General features: G+C 42.7%; 1 protein-coding gene across 1 annotated transcript in view; it reads left to right on the forward strand.

The window, feature by feature from the left end:
* alk (ALK receptor tyrosine kinase) overlaps positions 1-24,683 on the forward strand; it is a gene marked incomplete at both ends in the record, with an annotated part of 437,915 nt that overhangs the window by 399,045 nt on the left and 14,187 nt on the right. Inside the window, 10 exons of the mRNA XM_080512279.1 lie at positions 2,218-2,383; positions 4,064-4,211; positions 6,952-7,062; positions 8,178-8,319; positions 9,444-9,611; positions 11,440-11,538; positions 15,926-16,081; positions 17,287-17,400; positions 20,862-21,048; positions 24,384-24,474. Of these exons, the coding sequence (XP_080368405.1) occupies positions 2,218-2,383; positions 4,064-4,211; positions 6,952-7,062; positions 8,178-8,319; positions 9,444-9,611; positions 11,440-11,538; positions 15,926-16,081; positions 17,287-17,400; positions 20,862-21,048; positions 24,384-24,474 (1,382 nt within the window). The remainder of the gene's footprint in view (positions 1-2,217; positions 2,384-4,063; positions 4,212-6,951; positions 7,063-8,177; positions 8,320-9,443; positions 9,612-11,439; positions 11,539-15,925; positions 16,082-17,286; positions 17,401-20,861; positions 21,049-24,383; positions 24,475-24,683) is intronic.

Genomic DNA, 24,683 nt, shown 5'->3' on the forward strand with positions numbered 1-24,683 from the left:
AGGGAGGGATTAATGACCCCCTGCTCCAGTGAACAACGGTTTCGGGAAAAAGCTGCCCTTTATCAGAGACAACAAGTTCTGCTAACGCTGAAGTGATGAATGACTCAAAGCTCAGACCGTATCCAAAATATTAGCAGCTGTAGACTGGCTGAAAAGCATTTTCGAAACCCTCCTGTTTTGCTAAAGTCATGCTGAAGAGGTTAAATCATTGTTACACAAGTGGACATCCAAGATTCATGGCGAGTTGTGTCAAAGACGAGATATTCTGTAAGTGCGTACAATTTCGTTTTCCTTGAGTTACACAACTCATGGTACTTTTGTACTGATCCGGGATTTGATTAGAACATTGCTTTCTTTATTTTGCATCCATCCATCCATCCATCCTCTACTGCTTTGATGGGCTTTAAAGACAGCTGGAGTAATTTTCTTTACATTTTCCCTGTGTTTGGGAACAACTTGGAAGCTTTCACAAGAGCCGGTATGTCTGTATTGTATTGTTCCTCCTTGTGATTTATTATCTATTTTAAGCAGCTTATGTGTTTGCAATTGTGAGAGGAAACAACCTCCCCACCCCAAAAAAAAAAAGAAATCGCTGCTCTTATTCTGTAGGTGACAATAAATACAAATGAAAAGCAGTTTTGTCTTTGTAGAGTATCAGCGTCTAAACTCAAATCGCACTGAGCTACAAAAGCCACTATGTGACTGGATTTGTAACAGGAGTGACTCCATCTGGCGTCAGGTTTGCAATACAAGCCCCCGAATTGAATTGGAAGTAGTCTGAGGGCGTTCGCTGCCGTGCAGAGGGACGACAGGCGGAAGCTTTGCTCCCTCGTGTCTACCTCCTCGCTCTGTGTTCACAAGCCTTAAATCAGGATTTAGTGCTGCGGCGTTAAGTCCTTCCACGTTCATCTGACAAGACTAATCTCGTGCTAATTACAGTGAAAAGAACTCCAATTAGCACCGACACGTGGGATTACGCAGAAAATGAGGAGAAATGTTTGTCACCTGTAGTGCCATCACAACGTCCCCCCGCTGCTGTTGTTAATGGAACAGCAGCATGTTGCACAAGCGGCTCCCAGTCTGGAGCTCGCCTCCCTAATATGTGATAATTTGCTTCATATCTTTACATTTGGAGTTATAAAAAGTGGATGCAGTGGGGAAGGTAGATGTGACATGAGTGCAAATGAAACATTTGTGTTGTGGTCTGGATTGCAGTCCAGTTATGTTTGTTTAAAGGCACAATTTGTAATATATCCGAATATGTCGTAGAATATTAAATGGATTGTCAAGAAATAAGCGTTTTGACACCATTGCAATGATGATTATCGATTCTGCTTCAGAGATATTTGCATCCGTTCTTTTAGTTTACCACAGGACTTAATCTCGGCTAACAGTGGGACGTCCAGTCCAACCAAGGGCAAACACAGGGGACTCACAGGAAAATCATGCAAACTTCTCTTCATGTATTCTGAGCCACAATCTTTTTACCATGATGTTACAGTACAAACCGTGACACCGCTGTGCGGCTCCTGCAGACAAATGTTACGTGGACCTGTCTTGTAATACTGCCTTGTACCACAAGATGGTGTCACGAGTCACTTTGCTGCCGACTCCAGCACCAAAAGAAGCAGCATCCCGTGTTGATGCTGGTACATGGAACCGTGAATATAAAAGTACACAAGTTCAAATTTAAATTTGGAATTGTTATCTTCTCTCGGATTTATGAATTGTTGACATCAAAAGAGAAGCAGCAGCAAAAGAAAGAGTGAGCAGACAAAAAGTAGAGGACAAGCTACATGCCCACTGTCCACTTTTAAAACTAATCTTAAGACCATCTTCTATTGTAATTTTAATTTTGTCGATTGTGCACTGTGGCTTCAGCCACAGCGTTTTACAGTGCTCTATAAATAAAGGTGACTTGACATGCTGTCCTCGCCCAGGCACAACTAAACACATTTTGCTCGCACTCTCCCTCTTGAAGCCACATTTAAACTACAAAATAAAAGACTGAAAACACTTTTTAATGGTGAAGATAGAAACTTCAGCTTGGTTTTAAAAGATTGACATGGTATTTATATTACTACATTTGTACCTTTGAGCATTTGTGTAAAGAAATACCAAATATGTCTTAGCAGCCGTTTGCACTCCACAAAGTACTTAACATGTTTTTTTGTTTTTGTTTTTGTTTTTGTTTTGTTTTTTCTTCCTTACATGCAGCCAAAAAGTGGATTTTTCATACCTGTGGGGCTGTGGGCCCCGAAGGCCCGACTCCCACTCAGTGCCTCAACTCCTACAGGAACAGCAACGTCAACGTGACAGTCGGCACCCGAGGGCCCTTCCAAGGCATTCAGATGTGGCGGGTCCCAGAAACTGGCACCTTCAGGTACGGGCCTCCTGCCAGCGAGCACAGCCGCCGAGCACACACACACACACACGCACACACATTCACACACGTCAGTCTCGGCCATTTGTGCCACTGATTTCTCGCTCGGCGCCCACGCTGGAATAATTTTATCCCTTTTCTCTGAAGGGTCTCAACCGCGATGCCGGGCCAGTCATTAGGCATGCACACTTGAGCTCCGACACGTACAGCACAGCACACGCACTTAACCCATCCGTCTTCATCAGCGCTCTCGTCGCCGCTCGCGCTTTTTCCAGCCGGTGCGGACTCTCTCCTCACGCCCACCTCGGCTTCTCTGTTCATCAGCGGCGCATCAATCTCCCAGCAGCAAACAGAGGAATCTCACTATCGGATCCTTGCAGGAGGGAGTAGAGGCTGCAGAAAAGAGGAGCTGTAAAGATCTGAGAAAAGAAACAAAAACAAAAATAAAGGTTTCTGAAATACCACAACAATCGGCCTCAGCACCTTGACCTCAAACTCACTGTTCACCGCTCCAGGATTAACAACGAAATTCCCGCAGCCCTTTTTACAGAGATCAATATTCTTCCTGTGGGCAGCCAAGGTGTTAAACTCGGATTTGAATCAGACGCTTTTGAACAGCCAGCGTCTCCAAATACCGTAAGCTTGTTGGCCTCCCACATCGCCGTGGAACAGCAACAAAACACGAGGCGTAGAAGGTTTGAAAAGCCGAGAACACCTGACGAACAACAGCTTTTTCCACACAGCCGGGAGTTTTAGAGAGCTCCTTCTCTTTCCAAACACAAAACTCCACAATGGGTCTCGATGCCGAGCTGCCATCGCTGGCAGGGGCTGTAAATGAAGCCGACAGACGGCCACAGAGATGAATATGCGCTCTGCATCTCCCAGAAGTCATTAGGCAAACAGCTGAGGTAGTTGCTACTGAGCACCGGGCCACACTTCCCCTCCCTCTATCCATCCGCTGCACCTAGCTCCACCACCGAGGAAGAAAAACATCGAAACGTTTCCCAAAAAAACAATCAAGTTTTTCCTTTCCTCCCCCACCTTTTTTTTCCCCCTCCTTTGGCAAAAAGAATTGGTGCATTTAAAATTGGTGTCTCCAGCCACAAAGCAATGTGTTAGCTTGTCCTCCACGCTGTGTATTGTTTGTTTTTGCACTCTGGATAAGGGAGCTACAGCAGGTCAAATGTTTTTATTAAAAAAGCACCCAGGGTGAAAACGTGTTTGCAGAGTTTCAAAATTATTTTCAGCTGTTTCTTAATATTCTTGCACGCTCACAGAAACCGCAGGAAGGACTGCGCCTGGAGTTATGTCTGATAAACGCCTACTGAACAGCTCTGAATATCCATTGTATTTGCTTAAGTGTGAAGAAAGCTCATAAATTACAGTTTGGTCGCTGCACATGTCTCAACAAATAAAAACACAAGTTTTCTATCTCTATTACAATGAAAAGTCATTCTCTAATCAGAATAAACAAGCCAAAACTGATTGAGTTTGCATTTGACTTGGTTGAAGTCTGTGAAGATTAGAACTTTTGTATTTCCAGTTTTTGATGAGCATGTAATGCTGATTAATGTTTCCGCAATGGTAAAACATGTCATTCAGCAGTCACAATCAGATTTTGATGTTCAGCCTGACCGCCAAACTGTTGACCCAGCTATATTTGTCCATGTTGAACCTCAGGATCACCGCCTATGGTGCAGCTGGTGGGCGAAGCGTGTTGGCCATGAGCAGGTCGCATGGTATCTACATCACCGGAGACTTTCCGCTGAAGAGGGGCGAGCTGCTTTACATCCTGGTGGGACAACAAGGAGAAGACGCATGCCCCAATGTGAGTCTCTTTCGCTGTTATTCGCTACAGTTCAGGACTGCATATTGCCTTTTTACATTTTCCGTCTCCTTTTCAACCGTTCACAAACACTCCAACGTTTTAGCAGTTTGTTTGCATGGTATTTACTGTCCTTTGGGAGCAACCTGGGACTCTGTGTCTTGTACCACCAGCGATGCAATTAGTGCACAACCTGCTCTCCCACCTGAGCCACAGGCGTCCCCGTGGTCCTCACTATGACTAGAAGGGAAAACGGGGGAATCGTTAATATTCAGCATTAATGAAAAAGGATAACTGTGTCCCCGCGGCTCTTGTGAGGTAAACCGATGTGTCTCCATAACCTGATGTGGGAGATCACTGTCCTTAAAGCAAACAAGCCATGGCCACTCACCGTATTGTAACTGTGTCCAGCCATTGAAACCATCGATTTCTCACAAATGTATACATCCAGTAGCTGTATTCTAGTCCCACTATATGGAGAGATTATTATTATTGGGTTTTTTTTTGGCCAAACCAGAAACTGGCATTACCTTTTGTTTCCCTCCACAAAAATGTCACATTCAGTGAGTGCAGACATGAACATTTACACAATTTGTTCAAAATAACAACATTTCACAGTTGAAAACCATTTGAGAGATTTTTCTTTTTCTTTTTAAACCTAAGGCAATAAGTCTTAAGTTGCCGTTGATTGTTAGTGCTTTTTTTCAAATAAGTTGGCTTTTGCACCAGAAGCACAACCTTTTATTCATGTAGACTCACGTCTTCATCGTCATTGCCAAATGCTGTTTTGTCCAAATATATTATTCTAAATAGTAAATAATGGCAAAGTTACTAAATGTCAATAAGGTACAAAACCAGAGATGTTACATTCACACATTTATTCCAAACAGTTATTGAATAATATGCAGTCACCTCGGGACCCCTGCAGGTAGACAGACTCATGGGACAACACCGGAAAACTGTGTTGTGACATCGAGCAGACGTGCAGAAGTAAAATATCTTGTCAAGCCTTTTGAAAAAAACATGAGTAATAAAAGCATTTTACGCCAAGCATAAATATTTAGTTTAAAATAATAGTTTAAAGTGGTGCTGATTTAGCAGGCCGCCTTGTATCTCATACCGCTTCGGCTCCAGCGGTCTGTCGGCGTGCGCGTGTGCGTGTTTCTACAGGCAAAACGTCTAGCTTAGCAAGCAGGGGTCCTCTCCACTGTCATCCCGTTATTAGTTTTTAAAGCGGTGTCTCTTGAAGTGCTCAGCACAGGCGGCGGAGAGGGACTCCGCCGCTCCAAAGTGAAACTGAAGTCGTTTAAGGTTCCTCTTATTTCCCCCCCGTTCTGACAGCGAGAGGCAGCCAGTCTCTCCAAAGGGTCGCTCAGAAAGTGATTTGTGCTGTACGACCGTGTTCTCTCACACCTAGTTTTAGCTTTTGGAAATGATGATACACACACACACACACACACATACATTGCGCCTTGTCTTGAGAGATATTCGCTGTGTTTCTCTTGCACACACACAGACACACACTTTCTGAGACACAAACTCAACTTTAAAAAAGGAGAAAAGGCAGTGACAGAGGAGAGCAAGCGAAGAAGACACTTCCAGAACATTTGAATACACTCGCATGTCAATCATAGTCACGTAAGCCCCTCCTCCTCTTCCCCCTCCACCTCCCCCCCTTCACTTTCGTTTCGGTTCACACAGACGAGGGAATTGAAGGAACCACTGCGACTGCTTGTGTTTGCGTGTCTGGGTGAGGTTCACACAGAGTTGGTGGAGAGACGGAAAAGCTTGTGCCTGCTCACTCTTGAAAAGTAGGACCCACTTCAGGCAGTTTGGTGTGATAGTGCACATGAGGAAGACACGCAACATCCACCTCTAGCTTGATGAAGTATGGAAAACGGTGGACGGAGAGCATACGGGCCATGAACCTGCATAAAGTTCAGTGACATCCCTTTATTCAGTTCAGAATTACGCTTCTCATCCAATAATGAGGAATTTGGCAAAATAGTTGTTAGTACAACAGTTTTGGCTAACTTTCTAACTTCCACATATAGATTTGAGAGAGTATATATTTCCCATTTAGTAACCAGTTGGAAGATTTGAATAGTAACAGTAGCAATGGATGTTGCAGTAACTGATTGCTTTATAATTTGTGTTAGTACTGCTCACATGGCTTCCAGTGAACCACCAACTAACTGTATCTCAGACTCCAGCTTGCGTGAAGCTTTACAAACATTTATAAAAAAACATTGCGTAACTACGTTCGCTACTGACATTGAAAGGCTGTCTTCAAGCTCTTCAAGCAGTACAACAAAGTGACATTGGAAAACAAATATACAAAACCAAAGGCCGTTCTGCAGCATTCATGATGAATTTCTCCTCCTCTGGAAAAAAAAAAAAAAGAGCAGATTGACTGTCTTATTGAGTGGGTACCATTAATTCATCACTGTGGACACTCTATAATAGCATCACTGTTATGTGAAACACCGGCAATCAGCACAGAGTGGAATCACACTGGAATTGTCTTTCAAAAGCAAACACTGGTGCTCCCCGCTTTGCTTTTTCCAGTGCCCGCGCGCCGCCGAATATTCGTGCTTGGTATTTGCTCACGATTATAATGCTAAATCCTTCGACTCCCGGCAGTCGGCGGTTTGGCAGCTGCTCAGCCTCTTGTCATACACACACGGCTGACATCCATGAAGGCAATTCTTCAGTGAGCTGACATCTCTCTTCCGCCCCGCAGTCCAACGACAGGCTGAATAAGATCTGCCAGGAACAGAGCGGCCCGCTGGTGAACAAAACACAAGTGAAAGGTGGCGGAGGTGGAGGTGGAGGGGCCACGTATGTGTTCAAGGTAAGACGATTCCCAAGAAGGCGACGTTTTCTCTGGTGTTTAGGGACTGCAACATAATCCCTCTGCAGACGTTGGCGTGTGTGTCAAAAAAGCTTATGTACGGGATTGTTGGTTTTCAGGATGTTTAGATATATTAGTCAAGCGATTTCTCTCATTCAGATTCAAAGTAACAAATCAGTTTGATGTGAGATCATAATGAAGTTTAACTTCATCTAATTTTCATAATTTCACAGGATATATGTTTTAATGTTTGGTTGTGATTTTGTTTTGTTGTCAATTATGACTGTGTGTTAAAAGTGTGAAGAAATTAAGTTTTTGGTGAAGTTGTTGTTGAGGCAGCTTAGAGAAAATACTGTATCTTATCATCTGAAACGAGGAGCCTCCCGAAAGAAATCTGCCGAAACTTTAAAAACTATTTCATGTTTCATGAGCAACTCCTGCTCCCGATAACGAGCTGTTCTCTTCAACTCATGTTTATATGTAGTATCGTTTGGAGAGAACCCTGTTTGTTCATTTTAAGTCTTTTTTATTAGATTTAAATCCCACTGAATAAGCTTCTCGTGAGTCACACTGCTCTGAAAATCAATATTTATGTAACACTTTCACATTTTTAAACCATAAAGCCACCAAATGAAAGAAGATCTCGATGTGATTCCACCACATATTCAACCCCAGGAAGCCTCTTTTCCCCCCACTTTATTATAATTTGACACCAGCTTCAATGCCTTATTAACTAATGTAATGCCAATAATAGCATGTAGACATTTAAGGAAAACAGTGATGACGAGGTAACATGAGCTTGTTCAAACCACCTCGGTTTAGCACTGGAGCCACGTGTTGTTGTTCAAAGTTTGCATTTGTTCTTGAACTTGTTGGCTCACAAACATTTGGTGTTCATAATTTAACATCACATTCATGACGTTTGATTTTTTTTTATTATAATTTTTTCAAATTCTGCCCCATTTCTTGAAAAATTGCCCACATTGTAGGGTTGTATATTTGTAGTAGAACGCAGCAATCTGCCCGCGTTGCGTGAACTTAAAAATCTTGAATAATTCCTTTGAAGTGCACATTCCACCACCGCCCGAGTCTGACTGGTTCCCATCCTGGCACAGGTGGACAGAGGCGTGTACACCCCTCTTATCATCGCTGCCGGGGGAGGTGGAAGGGGCTACAGCAGCCAATCGGAGACCCAGCTGGAACAGATGGACTATGACCCCAGCCAACCGGGACGCAACGGGAAGTCGAACGCCGCAGGTACACCGCGCGAAGCTTTGATGTCTTTTTGTACGAATGACAGCTGTGCGAAATCAAACCTCCTCAGTGTGCCGCGTGCGAGCGCCGTGGCGCGCGTTAGGCGAGAGGGTGCGGCACAGGCAGGAACGCTCCACCGATGCCGACTGCTGATGTGATTTGTGTGTGAGTGTGTGTGTGTGTGTGTGTGTGTGTGTGTGTGTGTGTGTGTGTGTGTGTGTGTGTGTGTGTGTGTGTGTGTGTGTGTGTGTGTGTGTGTGTGTGTGTGTGTGTGTGTCATCCTCCCCATGTTTCGGATGTGAGAACCGAGGCGCATCCCTGTCTCCTGTGGACACACACAAACACACACTCACACACACACACACACACACACACACACACACACACACACACACACACACACACACACACACACACACACACACACACACACACACACTACGAGATAATAAACAGATTTTACAGCCGGAACTCATAGTGGGACGCTATATTTGCATGCCTACCTGTGCTTGTTCCATTTATCCCGAAGCTGTTTACTTCTGTCCTGATGCATGTTTCATTGCGTGTTGCAACCTCTTTTGCTCCACTCTACATGCCTCTCTGTATTTTGTGTTACATGTGTGCCCACAGCAGCTTCCATTATTCATTCGCATGAAGCCACAAAAAAAAAAAACCAAAAAACCATATCGATTCTCGCAATTTCTCAAAGCTCAAGGTTTACTTCTGAGGAAAACTTACGCATGAAAATGTTATATGAAGCATGTCTTGGAGGTTGTGGTTTTATAGCAGAAAGGAGCAAATAAAAAGATTGTGTTGGTTAGCGTACAAGGAGTCTGTCTTAACTTGTTTAGACTTTTTGGATCTTGATCTTTTATTTTTGTTTGATGTGTTTGTGATGTGCAAGTATGTTTGCCAAAGCACCTCTGTTTTCTCCCCTCTTATTGCAAATTCTCTCACATCTCTTTGTTACAGACACACACACACACACACACACACACACACACACACACACACACACACACACACACACACACACACACACACACACACACACACACACACACACAAACACACACACACACACATTACCCAGCATCATATCAAAGTGGTGTTGTGTTGTGTGACAGGTGGAGGCGGAGGTTGGAATGACATTGCTCCCAACAGTCATGGTGGCAGACCGGCGGTGCTGGGGGGCCAGGGAGGGCAGGCCTGTCAGAAGTTCTGGCAGACCCACGGCGGCTTCGGAGGCGGCGGGGGCGGCTGCACGTCCGGCGGTGGTGGCGGAGGCTTCAGAGGTTAGTCTGCGGGGGGGGTTCTGCAATGTTTAGAATAAATTGAATATATAAACAGCTCAGAGCTGTCAGGTGTGAGCTAAACTTACATCTTGTAGTGCCATCTGTGTTTTATACTCTGGCTGACAGGTTGACAGAGTTGATACAGATCAGGGACCGAGCTGAATCCCAGCGACAGATGTGTGTCTCCTGCCTTTAACTGCTCAATCGGCTGCAAATCTGGATTAGATGTTACTTTCCTCTAACACATTGTCAAAATAAAACCTCTTTACTATGTTCTTTCACTGAGAATAGAACATGTTTTCTTCATATTTGACAATTTGTCACTCGGGTGTCAGGGCTATTAGGCGACAGGCTTGTATGGCAAAGTAATATTTTTTGTACTGAATATAATTGCTGTGAGGAATCGCTGTTTTCAGTGTTCCCAGCCTTTCTACACATATCAGGAGCAGAAAGGAGCCTGAGTAAGACAGCGTCGGCGCGTCGGCACAAAAGAATAATAATTTTCAAAAAAATAGTTTGCTCTAAGACAAAATGTAAATTGTAAATTCACCCGCAATTACTATTAAACAAATGCTACAGCACCTCAAGTCACAAGCAATCACGTGAATTCTTTTCTCCACTCCTGAGAAAGGGAGAGAGATTTTGCCCTGAAGGCAACACAGGGATTCACACCTGGCGAGGAAGATATTCCCTCCCTTGTGTCTTCTGACACCGACCTCGGTGTGGAGGCTCAACAAGGATTATCCGGTTAATGAGTGGAAAAAGGATAATGCTCCGACGGACCCGCAGCTATATCCCCACCACACTAATTATCACTGTTATGTTACTGGAAAATGAATATTTCATTACTTTTATAATTTTGATAGTAACCAGCTACTAGAATGTTACTGCTAAATGTATCGTCAGTGGGGTTAGTGGTTCATACGACAGCAAATACTAAAGGAGAAACCTTTGGTGCATTTCGGGTGTCCGTTTGCGCGACAACTTTTCTCAGAGCCGCAAGTTTTTGTAAACATGGAAGCATGTTTCTGCAAATGCGCGAGTCGATAACAACAATGGCGACCTGCAGAGTGTCATGACTCCCAGTCAGGACTTGGTAGTATTATCATTGAGATTAACCTGTAATAACAATCCAACTGTGTTGCCTGTCAATACGAATATCTATGTACTCCCATTGTCAATGTTTATAGCGTCATTACAAAAAACAAACAATAGCCTCGCTCAGTGGCCCGGCATGAAAACTTGCTTTCAGCGTTTCTGCTTTTCAAAACGTCGTTGTGTAAACGGAACTTTTCTGAAACGAAAATGTAAAAGGTGGATGTGTTTTCACTTGAAATGTCAAGTAAATAAAGCCTGATGCTTGCATTTACGCTAAATCCTTTAGCTTTCACACAATACAACATGTGATTTGTGAATTGAGGTACTGAATTACTTGATTTGCAAATTTTCTTTTACCAGTAACTTCTTCATACAAATGAAACTGCTGACTTTCGTTGTCTTTGACAACATAAGCTCTAAGCACCTCGAGAAAAAACGTTCTTTTCTGCTTCACCTATTTATAGAACAGCTGTGAAAACTTAACTCGCTGAACTCACTACCTTCGGAACTGAAACACCAGGCGTCAGTGTCAAATGTTCTCAGTTAAGAAATAAGATTCTAATCAGTGTAAGAAGTCAATTGTAGTGTTCTAAAGTCAAAAATGTCGACAAAAGACGAGTTTTGTTTTGTTACCAATACGAATATTCAGTCTGCTTGCTTTGAATTTCTGTCAGTTTTATGTTGTACTTGGTGTGTGCAATGTTGTGTTTGTACTCGTCGCTATCTCCAGGCGGTAACACCTCCATAGATAACAACCCCAAACACGACGGTGACGACGGCACGTCCTTCCTGAGCCCGGAGGGAGAGCCCTTCCTCTATGCCCTGAAAGGTAATGTCGTGGGATGCGTTTCAGAATACAGTCGCCACCTGCTAATTAGCATGCGGTGTTTGCTACCTTTGCCGTGTGAGTAGGCGGGAGTTAATGTGTTTGTGCTTCACAGAATGAGAAAACACTTCTTCTTTTTTTTTTTTTTTTGCAATCGACATTTGAAATGGGTTTTGGTTGTGCTACATTTTGGTCCGGTGGTAATAGCACAAGACGCACACAGCAACAAACAGAAGGTAATGGAGACGTGTACGGCCAGATGGGAATGTGACACCGAAAATATGAAGAGAGCACAGCGATTCATTTCGACTAAACCAAACTATTTTATCGACTAACATGCCGCAAGATATCAGAGGATCAGCGGATCAGTAAATTCATTTCACGGCAACCTGTTGATCCCCTCTGACTCTGTTCTTCTGGAGCTGGCAGGTACTAAAAACATTCTGGCTGTGAAAATTTCTGCTGTAGCGATAAGCCCGTTGACCGCTCGTACATCATCCAAGACTTCCTCTTTACTCAACTCTGGAAAGAAGTAGAAAGAGATGTATTTCCATGTCCTTTTTTGAGCTTTAATAGGGGCAATGCTTCATAGGAAACTAATGACGACTGTCATCAAGCTTATGTAAATAGCTGTGATTTAGACAAACGCTTGTTTGCTCATCTTTCACTTCTGCACTCACAAAAAGGAATTTTTTTTTTTTAAACCAGATAAAGGAGTGGACGTGTTTATTTTGTTTCATATCCAATTCACACATTAAGTCTAACTGAAAAGTTTATTCCCCCCCCCAAAAAAATAAAATCAATCAAAGGCGAAGCTCAAGTTTCCTTCATTTTACAACATTGCCTGTAGTCAACAGCAACCACCGACACAGTTAATGGCATTCAGTAGTTACTATGGAAACCAGTAGATCTGAAACACTGCGGCCACACTTAAATTTAACTTTAATGTGACCTCAGCTACGCCGCCACACAGATAATTCTGCAACAAAACCATTAATAGTTTTGTTGCAGACACTTTTAGTGTTGAGTGTGTGCGGGTTGTGATGTTAACACACTTTTTTGAAATGACACACGATCGACCCGCACTGCCTTTGCGATCGACGTTTTGCACAGCCTTCTTTTAGAGTTTCATATGAAATCGCAGCTGATGTATCACAGAGACAGTGGATACTGGATCTTTACCTCATGCGCAGTCTTGCCGGTTACTTTAACAATAAGGAGGCTCGCGTCTTTCAGTCAGTAGGAGTTTAGTGACATAGTAGCAGAGTTGCAGCTCACTGGAGACAACAGCTTTGACTAATGCTGCAACCAAATCTTCTAAATGAGCAAGACAGAGAGAGAGAGACAGCAGCTGTGCAGCCGTCCAACTGCTCCAGTCATTCAGAGCAAAAGAAAGAAGCGACAAGATCACCAAAATATCAATCACAAATGTTGCATTAGGAATCTTTGTATCACTTCATGACAGAATGAACTGAATTCAAGGTTATTCGTGCAGACATTTCAGGCGCATGAATGAAAGGAAAGACTCGATTAATGACTATCAACTTGACTCAACATCATAACTCCCCATGAGGCATGTTGTGATGTAAAATCACCCATTCGATCTCTTATTATTTTTGTAAAGCTCGACTTTGAAGGGCGTATGTGTCCTTAAGGTCTCATCACTAACAGACATCGCTGGCAATTTCCCTCTCAGCTGGAGATTTGTTTCATCTCTAATGCTGATATTTAGTGATGTGGGACAGTCCCACTGCTTGCGATAAAAGCCCCCGAATGCTAGATCATGAAAAGCATTTAAATGTTTACAGGAGCAACATGTCGAATATAGAGTGTTTCGGAACCTGCACTGAGAAAACGTGCATGGAGGATCTGCTCTGGGCTTCACTTTATTTGCCTTTTTGAACGATAGTACTCAGGTTTTTAGGTGCATGGCGAAGATTCTCAGCAAATCATTATTAAGGAGAAGAAAATCCTCTGCAAAGAGACTCTCGTTTGGCTTTGATGCTGGAGAAGCTGCCGCTCAGCACATACAATCATTTAGTTAAACTAAATGAGACGTGCAGACAGCGGGTCTCAGGAAGGTTGGTGAAATTCCAGCCACCATCGGCTTCTGAAGGAGAGCGCCAAACGACTGTGTCTAAAGATGCTCGCAACGCGGCAGCACGCCCACGCATCAGTATGCAGTCAGCAGCTGCACTCCACACATTTGTATTTTTCTCCGGAAAAACCTTTCTGGTGTTTCTGGGTTACATTTATGTATTTGTACTTATGAAGGCGATAACAGAGTGATGAGAGGAAATAGATTCTGCAGACAAGTGCGTTTGCTTTGCTTTACTAAAGTGTCACACTTTCACAGACTGCCCTTGACTAATTCACGCTGGGCTGCCGCGTCGCCGCGTGCTGCAGCTTACAATTAAGGAGAACGGCCTTCTTTACAGCCCGAATAAAACCGAGGATGATGTGAAAACTATTTGAACCTATTTTTGGACGTGGCGCCACACAGGGCACATCTCGTTGCAGCCCAACACCGCCGGCAAGATCGTGTTTGTGATTAGCACGCCTCCGCTTCATATCAGTAAATTCATCAAGTTAAAGGTGGGAATGCTCGTAATGAAAATCTGGAAGCTCGCGGTTCTCCTGGCAACGAGGTGGTGCAACCATCGCTGGTGTAAAGTAACTTAATGAAATGAGGTTAGTGCACGGTGCAAAGTTCAGAAGCCACTGGCCACGACAGGTTTCTCCTCTTCCACTAAACTTGTCCACAGTAGTCTTGTTCTGTCCCGCTGCTGTTCAGTCTAAACACGCTTTTGCTCAAAACAGTCAAACACAGGATGTTTCTGATTGGTTCTGTATCCTCACAGCGGATCCTAATGCTTTTCTACAGGTTGGTTGGACAAAAAAAACGTCACCCCAGTGATCCAACAGTTACGGTCCAGCAACATTCCATCTTTTGGTCTGATGGTGAAAATCAATGTGAGCATGAAGCCAAACCACAACTGTGATTGCAGCTTCATTAGACAATAGCCGCACCAATATTCCAACGTACAGCGCTTTTTAAAGACTCGTAAAAACCTCCTCATCATAAGTACGATTTTTTTGGGGGGTCGATACAATTATTGATCGTTCATTTGGTTTCTTAGTGCATTGCATTCACGCCCAGCCAAGACATACTCAAAATTATGATACACTCACAAAATCTCTTACACTCCAAAAAAAAAAAATGTCAGGGTTTGTGGCCTAGCAAAGTAAATACACCAGGTTATGAGGTCATAAAGGATGGTTCACTACAACTGCAAACATAAGAAATGCTGTTTCTATTACTATAAATAATACTCCTCATATCGATTATCAAATACAGTCAAAATTGATTGGGATCGGGTGTTTTTCCCCACTAAAACCTACAAATTTCCTACGTCCTCGGTATCCATGTACCCCTCATTATATTCAGTGGTTATCATGAGGTTGCACTGACCTTTGACCACAAAATGTAGATTCCGAGCGAGAATTTGTCTTAAAGAGGAACGTCTTCTTGCCAGGCTCTCGTACAGGAGTGGAATACTTTAACCTTTGGTCTCCGAATGTTATCAGTTAGGCCTTGATTTACGTAGGCGGAAGGCCTGGGGGTGGAAGGTCTAAATATTCTAATCTGGTAATCACCAGCTGTTTCATTCAAAATGTTGTTCAACTTAACGTTAGTTGTATAGATCACATGGCAGCTCTTGTTGTTGACCTTTTGCTCGAGAACCAATTCTTCTGAAATAGTCTTTTTCTATCCACAAAGAAAACATTAGTGATTTGATACAAGTGGGAAGAGATGGAGGCTGAGCACGTAAAACTGACAACATTTATATATTTTTTATTATTATTATTATTTCCAGGACACTGACCACATCATTCTTTTTTTTCTTTTTTTTTTCTTTTTCTTTTTAAGGGGGGTTGTTTTGTTTTGTTTTGAACCCAAAATAGCATTGAACTGAAAACCCCATGCACTCTGGAAACAAGAACCATCCTCTTGAAAACTTTGCTTTCATGACTGCAAATCATATTACACTGTTACAGCAGTCATTCTGATAATGATGATGATGATGATGATGATGGTGGTGACGGTGACGATGACGGGGAGGAATAAAACCCCAAGAAAGTTCCTCATAGATTCTTTAATTAGGATCATTTCTAGTAAATTACATCAGAGTGTTATTGAACTCATTTTGCCAGAAGACATTCTGAAGATGTCTAATCAAATCCTGAACCCTCTGCTCCTCCCCCGTGTGTGTGTGTGTGTGTGTGTGTGTGTGTGTGTGTGTGTGTGTGTGTGTGTGTGTGTGTGTGTGTGTGTGTGTGTGTGTGTGTGTGTGTGTGTGTGCGTGTGCGTGTGCGTGTGCGTCTACAGCGATGGAGGGAGACGGGGAGGTGATCATCAGCCCGGTTCAGAACTGCAGCCACTGTGAGAGCGGCGAATGCCACGAGATCAAGGACGTCGTCGTCTGTTACTGCGAGGACAACCTCGTCCTGTCTTCAGACAAAGTGTCCTGCGTCAACACCACAGGTCCGACACACGGGAGCTGTTGTTTTAAAGCAGTGTCGCTCCATGTAATGGAGAGTCCTCTCTCTCTCTCTCTCTTCCATCCCACATGAAGCTAATCTAAATGTCAAAGTGAGCTCAGCTAAATATAATCACACCTGTAATAGACTGTGATTAAAAGAATAGATATTGAATTAATCTACAACGGTAATTAGGCCTGGGAGGCTTTGGTTCCTTATTGAATCTTTATCTGAGGGAAATGTTTTTAATAGTGCTTTAATCATTCATAGCTATTATCAATATGTAGGATAAGCTAACCTGCTAAAGAAAATGAATGTAACATTATTATCTGTGTGTATTTCTGCTCTGGGATGTGTAATTTAAATCTGCTGCAGACAGATAAAAGCTCTTCATCTGAGCATGTCAAGGATTTGGTATAAAAGGCTTCACCTGGATAGCGATGTAGTGACTCGAGACTCTTGATTTTCACTGTGTTGCGTAACGAGCTTAAGTTCACAACAAGCTTTGCCCATCAGGCCATGTCAACCACAAAAGAAAATGAAAGAATCTTTTTCTTTTTGGGTTAAACGGCAACAAAGGAGCATAGACTGAATCCTCCTCCCTCTGGGCCTCTTCAATTAGGATTTTCCCAATGAATAATACATTTCTGACTGTAGATCTGAAATGAATTAATACGGTGGAGCGTCACTTTGTAAGTTGAGGCAAAATAACAGCGCTATTACCATCTCAATAATATCTTAATGACCTCGTCTCTCTCCTTGCCCTGTGATTTGCAAATTTGTTCTCGGTAATGACAAGAAGCAGATAATTCTATGATGCTAGGTCGCAAAAGGTCGCAGTCTCAATATGGTCTCTCTCTGCACATTTGTTCTTCGGCTTAAGCAAGAGAAAAGAGACCCCACACACACACACACACACACACACACACACACACACACACACACACACACACACACACACACACACACACACACACACACACACACACACACACACACACACACACACACACACACACTTCCTCACCACTGGGAAAAGAAAAAGTCAAATTGGCATTCGCCCACCATCACCGCTCCTAAGCTCTGTTGTGTCATCACTTTCACATCATTAATTAAGTTGGGGATCAGAGTGGCGAAGTGAATGTTAATAGTCCACCTGGGGAGGACAACAACTGTACAACACTGTTTTTTTTCCCTCTTGTCCTGCAGTGGCGTCCCGGCTGCCCCCGCAGCCATCTCTATCCCACCTGGCTCTGGGGCTTTCGGTGGGCACCTCGGCCCTCATCGCCGCCCTGCTGCTGGCCGTGTCCGGAGTCATGATAAGTAAGTGTCACACACTTCGATCCGAAGTCCTGCGCCACTACGGTGGAACCGCCAGAGTACCACTTTGTATACGCTTTCATTTTAACAGCAACTAAATCAATTCTGCACTGACTGCAATCACAGTGGTCGGCCATATATGGCAGTATTTTTTTCATAGTAGAGTGCTCTACGTTATGGCATATTCTACAGTAAATAATGGGGGGGGGGGGAACAAAGATATTTAGAGAATTAAGATTTTTAACGACTGAAACCTGTTTTCAGCATATGTATAATTACCTGCAGGTAGGAATCATCCATCATCTTCTATACCGATTTATCCAATTTCGCAAATACATAGGGGCTTTTTTGTGGGTGATCAACAAAGAATAACACCATGAGTGACATTAGGCACTGTTTACATGAGAACAATCTGCTTGTTTTTGTATTGTTTACATGATTGCTTGTTTGAATTCCCCCTTGAGTGATTGGGTGGAGTTTTTAGCTCCCAAAAGCATGAAATGAAATCAAGTTGGACACATTGTTGGAGGAAATTATGAAACATGTTGGAGTATATCAGCAAATAAAGCAAAATGTGGGGAGGAAAAGGATAAACACAATAGGGGGAAAGTTAAAACTGTATTTACTTATATTAAAATCTGTTAAAACGGCAATAAAACTATTTCAGACATTGTGAATAAGATTTTGCATTGCGCATTAATCTACTGTATTAGTATAAAATCTGCCCTGTATTATCTGTGGTCAAACTTAACCCATATTAATTCAAGCATTATTTTCAACCTCCTAATTAAAACAAAGACACGTTCAGTACTTATTATATTTATTAATGAATGTACTGTGAGCAGCTGTGCTCAGTGGTATAATAGAGACATTAGGCAATAAGGTCATTGTACAATCATTTCATTCCAATACTGCATGCCCTCAGTTTCAAAAGATACTTTGTGTATAGTAATGTTGCATAACTGTAAGTCTCTTGGTACATTCTGAAAAATTCCAATTCCAATTCCCATGAAGCATATGGTTGATGGTTTGTCATCAGAAAAAAAACTAAGTGAAATTGAGTGATGTCCCCGAAAGACTATAGCGAGTGAAGCAAAGTGTGGTTACAGCAGAGAAATCTTAAAAAGGTCAAACAAAGCATCATTAACTGTTACTGGACAATACAATAAGCAGAATTTGGCAAAAATGGTAAAATGCTGTGTCAGCAGAAGGACTCACAGGAACCGAGAGGCTGAAACAGACCTCTGTGACCACCTTTCTTCAAATCTGCACAGGGCCTGAAGGCCATCTCAGAGCTCTAATTTAGCTGAATAAAGCTGAATCTGAATGCACACAAATGCCCATCAGCCCTGTGTTTCTAGTCTTAATTGGGATCGGTGGACCAGTACCTCTCGCACTGAATCGTCCACTCTTTCTCATTACCGTGAAGCGTACAATAATCCCAGCCAGATTTCCTGATATTCCTGCACTGGTTGGTTTTTGTTCCTCTAATTTAAAATGTGTGCTTTTGCTTGTGAGATTCTAAAAACTTCATGCTTCCTAAGGAAAGAGCGAGAATCTGAGTTCCATAAATCGATGGGTGCTCTCAAAATAAGCAGAGAGGGTAATTACACACACTGCGGAGGCCGTGCAAAAGGTGCAAGGCTGTCCGGAGAGAGTGTCAATAACACAGAGTTAAAGCCTGCATACATAGACTCCACTCCAGTGCAATCCATCCATCTGTCAGGTAACAGAAAATGAAATGGCAGGTATGATCAGTCAAACGCTCTTTTATAGCCCAAAAAAAAAAACATACAAAACAACTCAATCAAAACACAAGAAAATAAATTATAGAACAAATTAGTACTGCAGCTATGGCTGGCCCTGAGTCTTTAATATTTATTACATTCATTTACTCCCTTTTACTCATCAGGTTCAAGCCTTTCCCCAGCTCAAATCCTAATTTTCATTTTCTCATCTTGGACCTACATTGTTTAAATAGCAAATTGGGTTGTACTCATGGTGTGTAGGTCCAAAAAGGAGGTGAAATCGGGTGATTTAGCAGCCATGCTACACATGTGGAGGTGACATTATCATGAATTAGAGTACAGGGTGAGTCAGAGCCTGATGGCGCATGATCATGTTTTATTTCCTCTGTGATAAACGGCTTAGACATCACACAGAATGTTTATTTGTTCCTCAGAGGACTTTCCCAGCTCTGACCTTCATCATGGTTCTTGCTTTAATTTATTGTTGTGGACAAAGATGAGGCCAGCAAGTGACCAGAACACGATTACCTGATTGGTTTATCGGACATCATCCCATTAATATCATTGATTACACTTGTGCTGAGATCATCCACCATTAAAAATAGCAAATGTCCCTGCACTTTGCACTAAAATAGGCCCCCTATGTTTGCAGGCATTTATGCATGTTGTTTACAAAAATAATAATAATAATAATTGGCAAAATATATGCTTTGTACTTGACAACCAATGCATTATATCATATAGAATGCATATAAAGGGGCTTGTTAATAGTAAAATATCTGATGTTGTCATGATAACATTTTTGATGTAAAGCATGTGAATAAAAACGATACATACACAACCCATCGTGCACGCACTCCCACACACTTTCCTCCTGTGCCTTGCCCTCTCAGACAGCCTTCAGCAGGCCATTGTCCGAACAGAAAGTGCGTCAAACCACCAAGACTCCCAGCTTTCAGGCGATCGCAGCCAGACACACGCACTCATTGAGCCATCTCCGCCTCCTCTTCCACACATTTTCACACTCTGGCACTAGAGGTGTTGGGATGACCTCTCTGATGACCTCTCTGATGAATGAGAGGCGCTATTGATGGATGGCTGCTAAGCCGTTAGCCGACAGCACTCGTACATTAGACAAGACTCGGTAAATGAAAAAAAAAAACTTGCAATGCGCGGACACACACAAATCCAAACAAACACAAATAATTCTCCTTGCGACTAATATGCTCACGGGCCCGGTCGAGGCTTCCGGCACTTTTCAGCGAGAGGTTCAGCGTGTGGGTGTGAAATAGAGAGGGGGAGAGAGAAAAGTTCATGTTTACACACTGTTTGCTGTTCTTCATCCGCTCCATTTGCGATATTGAAGGGGAAAAAGTGTGGCTCTTTTTTGGATGTTTGTGTAATTTGACATGTATGGACTTCACATGTTGCGGGCCAAATTCTTTCATATTTCACAAAGACAAATCTGGCATTACATAAAGGGATCAATATCTCACACACACACAAAGAGATTGCATTTGATCACAATTGCTGTTGTACAGGTTTACGGTCTTTGGAGAAATAATAACTTTGAAAAAGGCTTTCCACTTTTCTGTGCTTTCACTGCCAGGAATCATTTTCAACAAGAAGATGGGTTCAAGGTTTTGTTTGTGCTTTTCAAACTGTGGCGGATCTCTGCAGTGGGTTGAAACTCTGCTTTAATTTTCGTCTCGCCAGTGTACAGGCGTAAACACACCGAGCTGCAGTCCATTCAGCTGGAGCTGCAGAGCCCAGACTGCAAGCTCAGCAAGCTGCGAGCCTCCACCATCATGACAGACTACAACCCCAACTACTGCTTCGCTGGAAAGACGGCCTCCGTCAACGACCTGAAGGAAGTGCCCCGGCGAAACATCTCCCTCACCAGGTAGGAGAACCAGAGACAAACAGTCTTTCCACTGGTGTCCAATGCTGCACTCGTGGTGGTGTTGGTTTTAAAATGAGGTGCGTATATGGCATTGTGTCAGAGGTGGAGTTTATTGTACTGAAACTGGAGGTGGGTCGGATGGGACAATGATTAAATATATAAACAGGAGAAAGTACAAACAGGAAAGACGAGAGCAAAAAGAGAGAAAGCGGGTGTGAAAGTCCCAAAAATAAAACACGGTTGACAAGGAATTTCGGGCGCCGATTTACTCACAGCACACGGTTCTCTTCACATGACAAGTCGACACAAGTGATACACATCAGGACTGAGTGTCTGCAATCAGACAATAAAGGAGAACACAAAGGCAGGAAGTAAAAAATCCTGCGATAAGAAAAGACGGTGAGTGAAAAATAATACAGGACGACAGACAATGCACAAAACCATGAATTCAACACGCCCTTGTAGGTGGATCGCTCTTTTGAAGTACCAGAAATCCATTGAGGTAATGAGCAACTCAAACCACCACTGAAATCAAAGCATGGTTTTCTTTTATACTGAGTGTATACAAGAACGAGTGGCTTCCAATTAGTGAAAGGAATTGTGGCTCATATTGGAGAGCCTGTTCTTATGGTTTGGCTCATTGAAAAGAATCGATTCTTTTGGCTATGAAGTGGCTTGTCAGACTAGTAAATCATGTTTTTTTTTAAAAAGAAGAAGAGAAAGAAAGTATCTCCAGCACTATTTGTTTGCTTCGAAGAATCGCCACAATTCCTGAGGTACAGTCAGCCAGTGAAGCCGAAACATATTTTGTCCAGTTGACGTTGTTGATGTGATTGTTTCCAGAATGTTTGTTTACGTGACAGTGAGTCAAGTGAAGACTCATTGCTTTTTTGTTTTCTCGAAACGTTTTTCATTTACACAACAACATTATTAAAACGTTGTCCGTTTACATGGAAATGACAGACAACCCTGAAAACGATGTAGTGAGCAGATAGGACCACTAGTGGGAGCTGTGTTTTACGTGAAGCCCCTTTAAGCTGTCGTACTTCGACGTGTTCACCCACTTCGTATCGACTGGTTGTAAGAAATAAACGTTCTCCACATGTGATCATTGTGATGGTGCAGTAAATGTACATTTATTGGAGAAAGCCTTGTTAAATCGGAGAGTGAAGACCACACTCCACTTTCATTGTTAGGAATGAATCGTTCTTGTGCAGGTGCTGAACAATTTACTGTGACAAAGTGTGTCCTGTGCAAGGAGCAGCATTTTTTTTTTTTTTTAGTTACGTTATCGGTGATTCTGAGCACATTGTCGTGTAAACAGACACACAAACTGTAACACAAATCTTCCGCTTCCACTTGACAACATTGGCGCGTAAACAGGGCGGACAAATACTTGACAAATGACAAATACTTGTGCCATCAGTCAACAGGAGGATCGACAGTATAAGTGGGACGAAGTGAGACATTTCCTGGCAATACCAATGTTCTGAGCTCCAAGTACACATTCGTTAAAGGCAGTGAAATAATTTAAAGATTAAATACATCCTCTGAAATGTTTGCTCAGATTATCTTCTAATGGGAAAGCGTGAGTGGATTTGAATTGTGCGCTTTAAAGGCCTCTTCTTTAAATAGGTGTTCAAGTTTGCTATTGGTTGATGGACAACATGCACATGCCTCGCTGCATTAGCAGATTTACTAAGAATATATGAAAATGTTTTAACGTGTGTTTTCAATTGATTGATTTTATGTAATGCCCAGATGGAATTAACTTTTAAATCTCGCTGTACTTGTTTACTACGGGCGTGGACCCAAAGCAGATTTTATTTTCAGAATAGTCCAGGGGTGGGGGGGCAGATGCAGACACAGAGACTTGACAGTTACAATATATATAAGACACCACCTGCCTCCTTTAGATGCAAACAGAGGCACATAGTTTTTTCAAATCTCCACTGTGGCCGCAGTTTTCAGGAATCACTCTTTGTGGTGACTCATAGCTGCGTTTGTGTGTAAATGCAAGGCCCAAACGCAGAGATCTATCACTTTTTTTTTTTTTTTAATACCTGAGTAAATGTGACCTGAGTCGAGCGTAAATCACCAAACATTTATGGAACAAAATAACTGTTTCTGTGTGACAGAAATGAAGAAATGTACACAGTATTACCTGCAGTTCAATGCCAATGCATCGTGACCTGATGGCATAGTTAAGTAACTAATCATGTGTCCGCTGCATTTTGCTGTGCCACCTATTTATAAGTCTATAATGGTTATAGGCCTCGACCTTATAGCCTGTCATTAGCAGTAGACTATCAATATGCCTGACACCTCTTTCTGGACCCAACATGCCCGTGGGTCCACAGTCGGACATGACACGTTTGTTTTATAACAGAGAAATTAAAGCAGCGTTCGTCTGAATCTAGCAAGAAAGAAAATACAAATAAAAAATGCTGCACTGCGCTTTGTGGTGCCGCTTTGTGCCGAGTGTGTGATAAGTTGCTGGATCTCGACAATAGGGCTCCCAGAAGTGGAAATGCTAAAAAACAAAGAAGGATAAGAGTAGTTGAGCACACACAGTAAATGACCGCCTTATAGTTTTGTATCATGGTGTTGAAAATCCACTTCAGATACAGTGGAATCATAAATACAGCATGGTGTGAGACGGAGCAGCTGAAATAAAGCCTAAAATATTAAAGTGTGAAGTTTCGCAGTTCGTGAGTCCAAGCGGCTGGGAAATTATTTTTGCAGGGATCTTTTCAATTTTTAATGTATCTTTCATGTGTTTATGGTTCACCAGTTTATCATTTCAACTTCCGAAAATTTGCGATAAGTTCTTTTTTTTCTTCTTCTTCTTCTTCTCCTGGAACCGTGAATATTTTCCATTTATTACTCGCTGAACCCATCTGGAGTTCTGCGAGTAGTGGATCAACTGAAACGACTACAAAAAGTGGGGGAAATCAAAACGATAATTCAGAGTCAGAGTTTATCCGTCTGTGCTTTAGTTTCCACCGGAGGATGTCGCAGAGAGACAATGGCTCGTCTTTTTGGGATTAAAAGCTGTACAACTGCTAATTCAGAAAAGTCGGCAGAGTCCCGGCTGTCTTGTTAAAAACAAATCACCCCGGTTGATTTACTCCACGGCTGCTTCACGTCCCGGTGGGGGTCGTTGCTCGGACAGAGGTGTCTTCAGGACACGTCTTATTGCTGTTTGCTTCAGATGTCATCAGTTTGGAAATCACAGCAGTGCTCTGGTCGGACTGTTTTGTGTAAAAGCTTCATCTTCGGGAGTTGAAATATGGACACACGGGTTAATAATAGATCGGTTTCTGTGTCTGCAGGGGCCTGGGTCACGGTGCGTTCGGTGAAGTCTACGAAGGTCTGGCTGTCGGGATACCGGGCGAACCAAGTCCACTGCAAGTGGCTGTGAAGGTGAGTCCAGACCAGCTGTGAAACTTCCTTTTCCAAAGTCCTAAAGTTTAGACGTCGAGTGAATATGTGATGTGAGTTTGGTGCAGGACAGAGAAATTGTGTTCTTTACCTACCCAGTGATTTATTATGCCAGGTCTGTCTTATGAAAAATGGTATTATTTTGTGAAAGAGTAGGAGCATGTATGCCACTGGGGAAGTAGTGCAGCAAC

Source organism: Blennius ocellaris (genome assembly GCF_963422515.1).
Source record: "Blennius ocellaris genome assembly, chromosome: 17".
Taxonomy (NCBI): Eukaryota; Metazoa; Chordata; class Actinopteri; order Blenniiformes; family Blenniidae; genus Blennius; species Blennius ocellaris.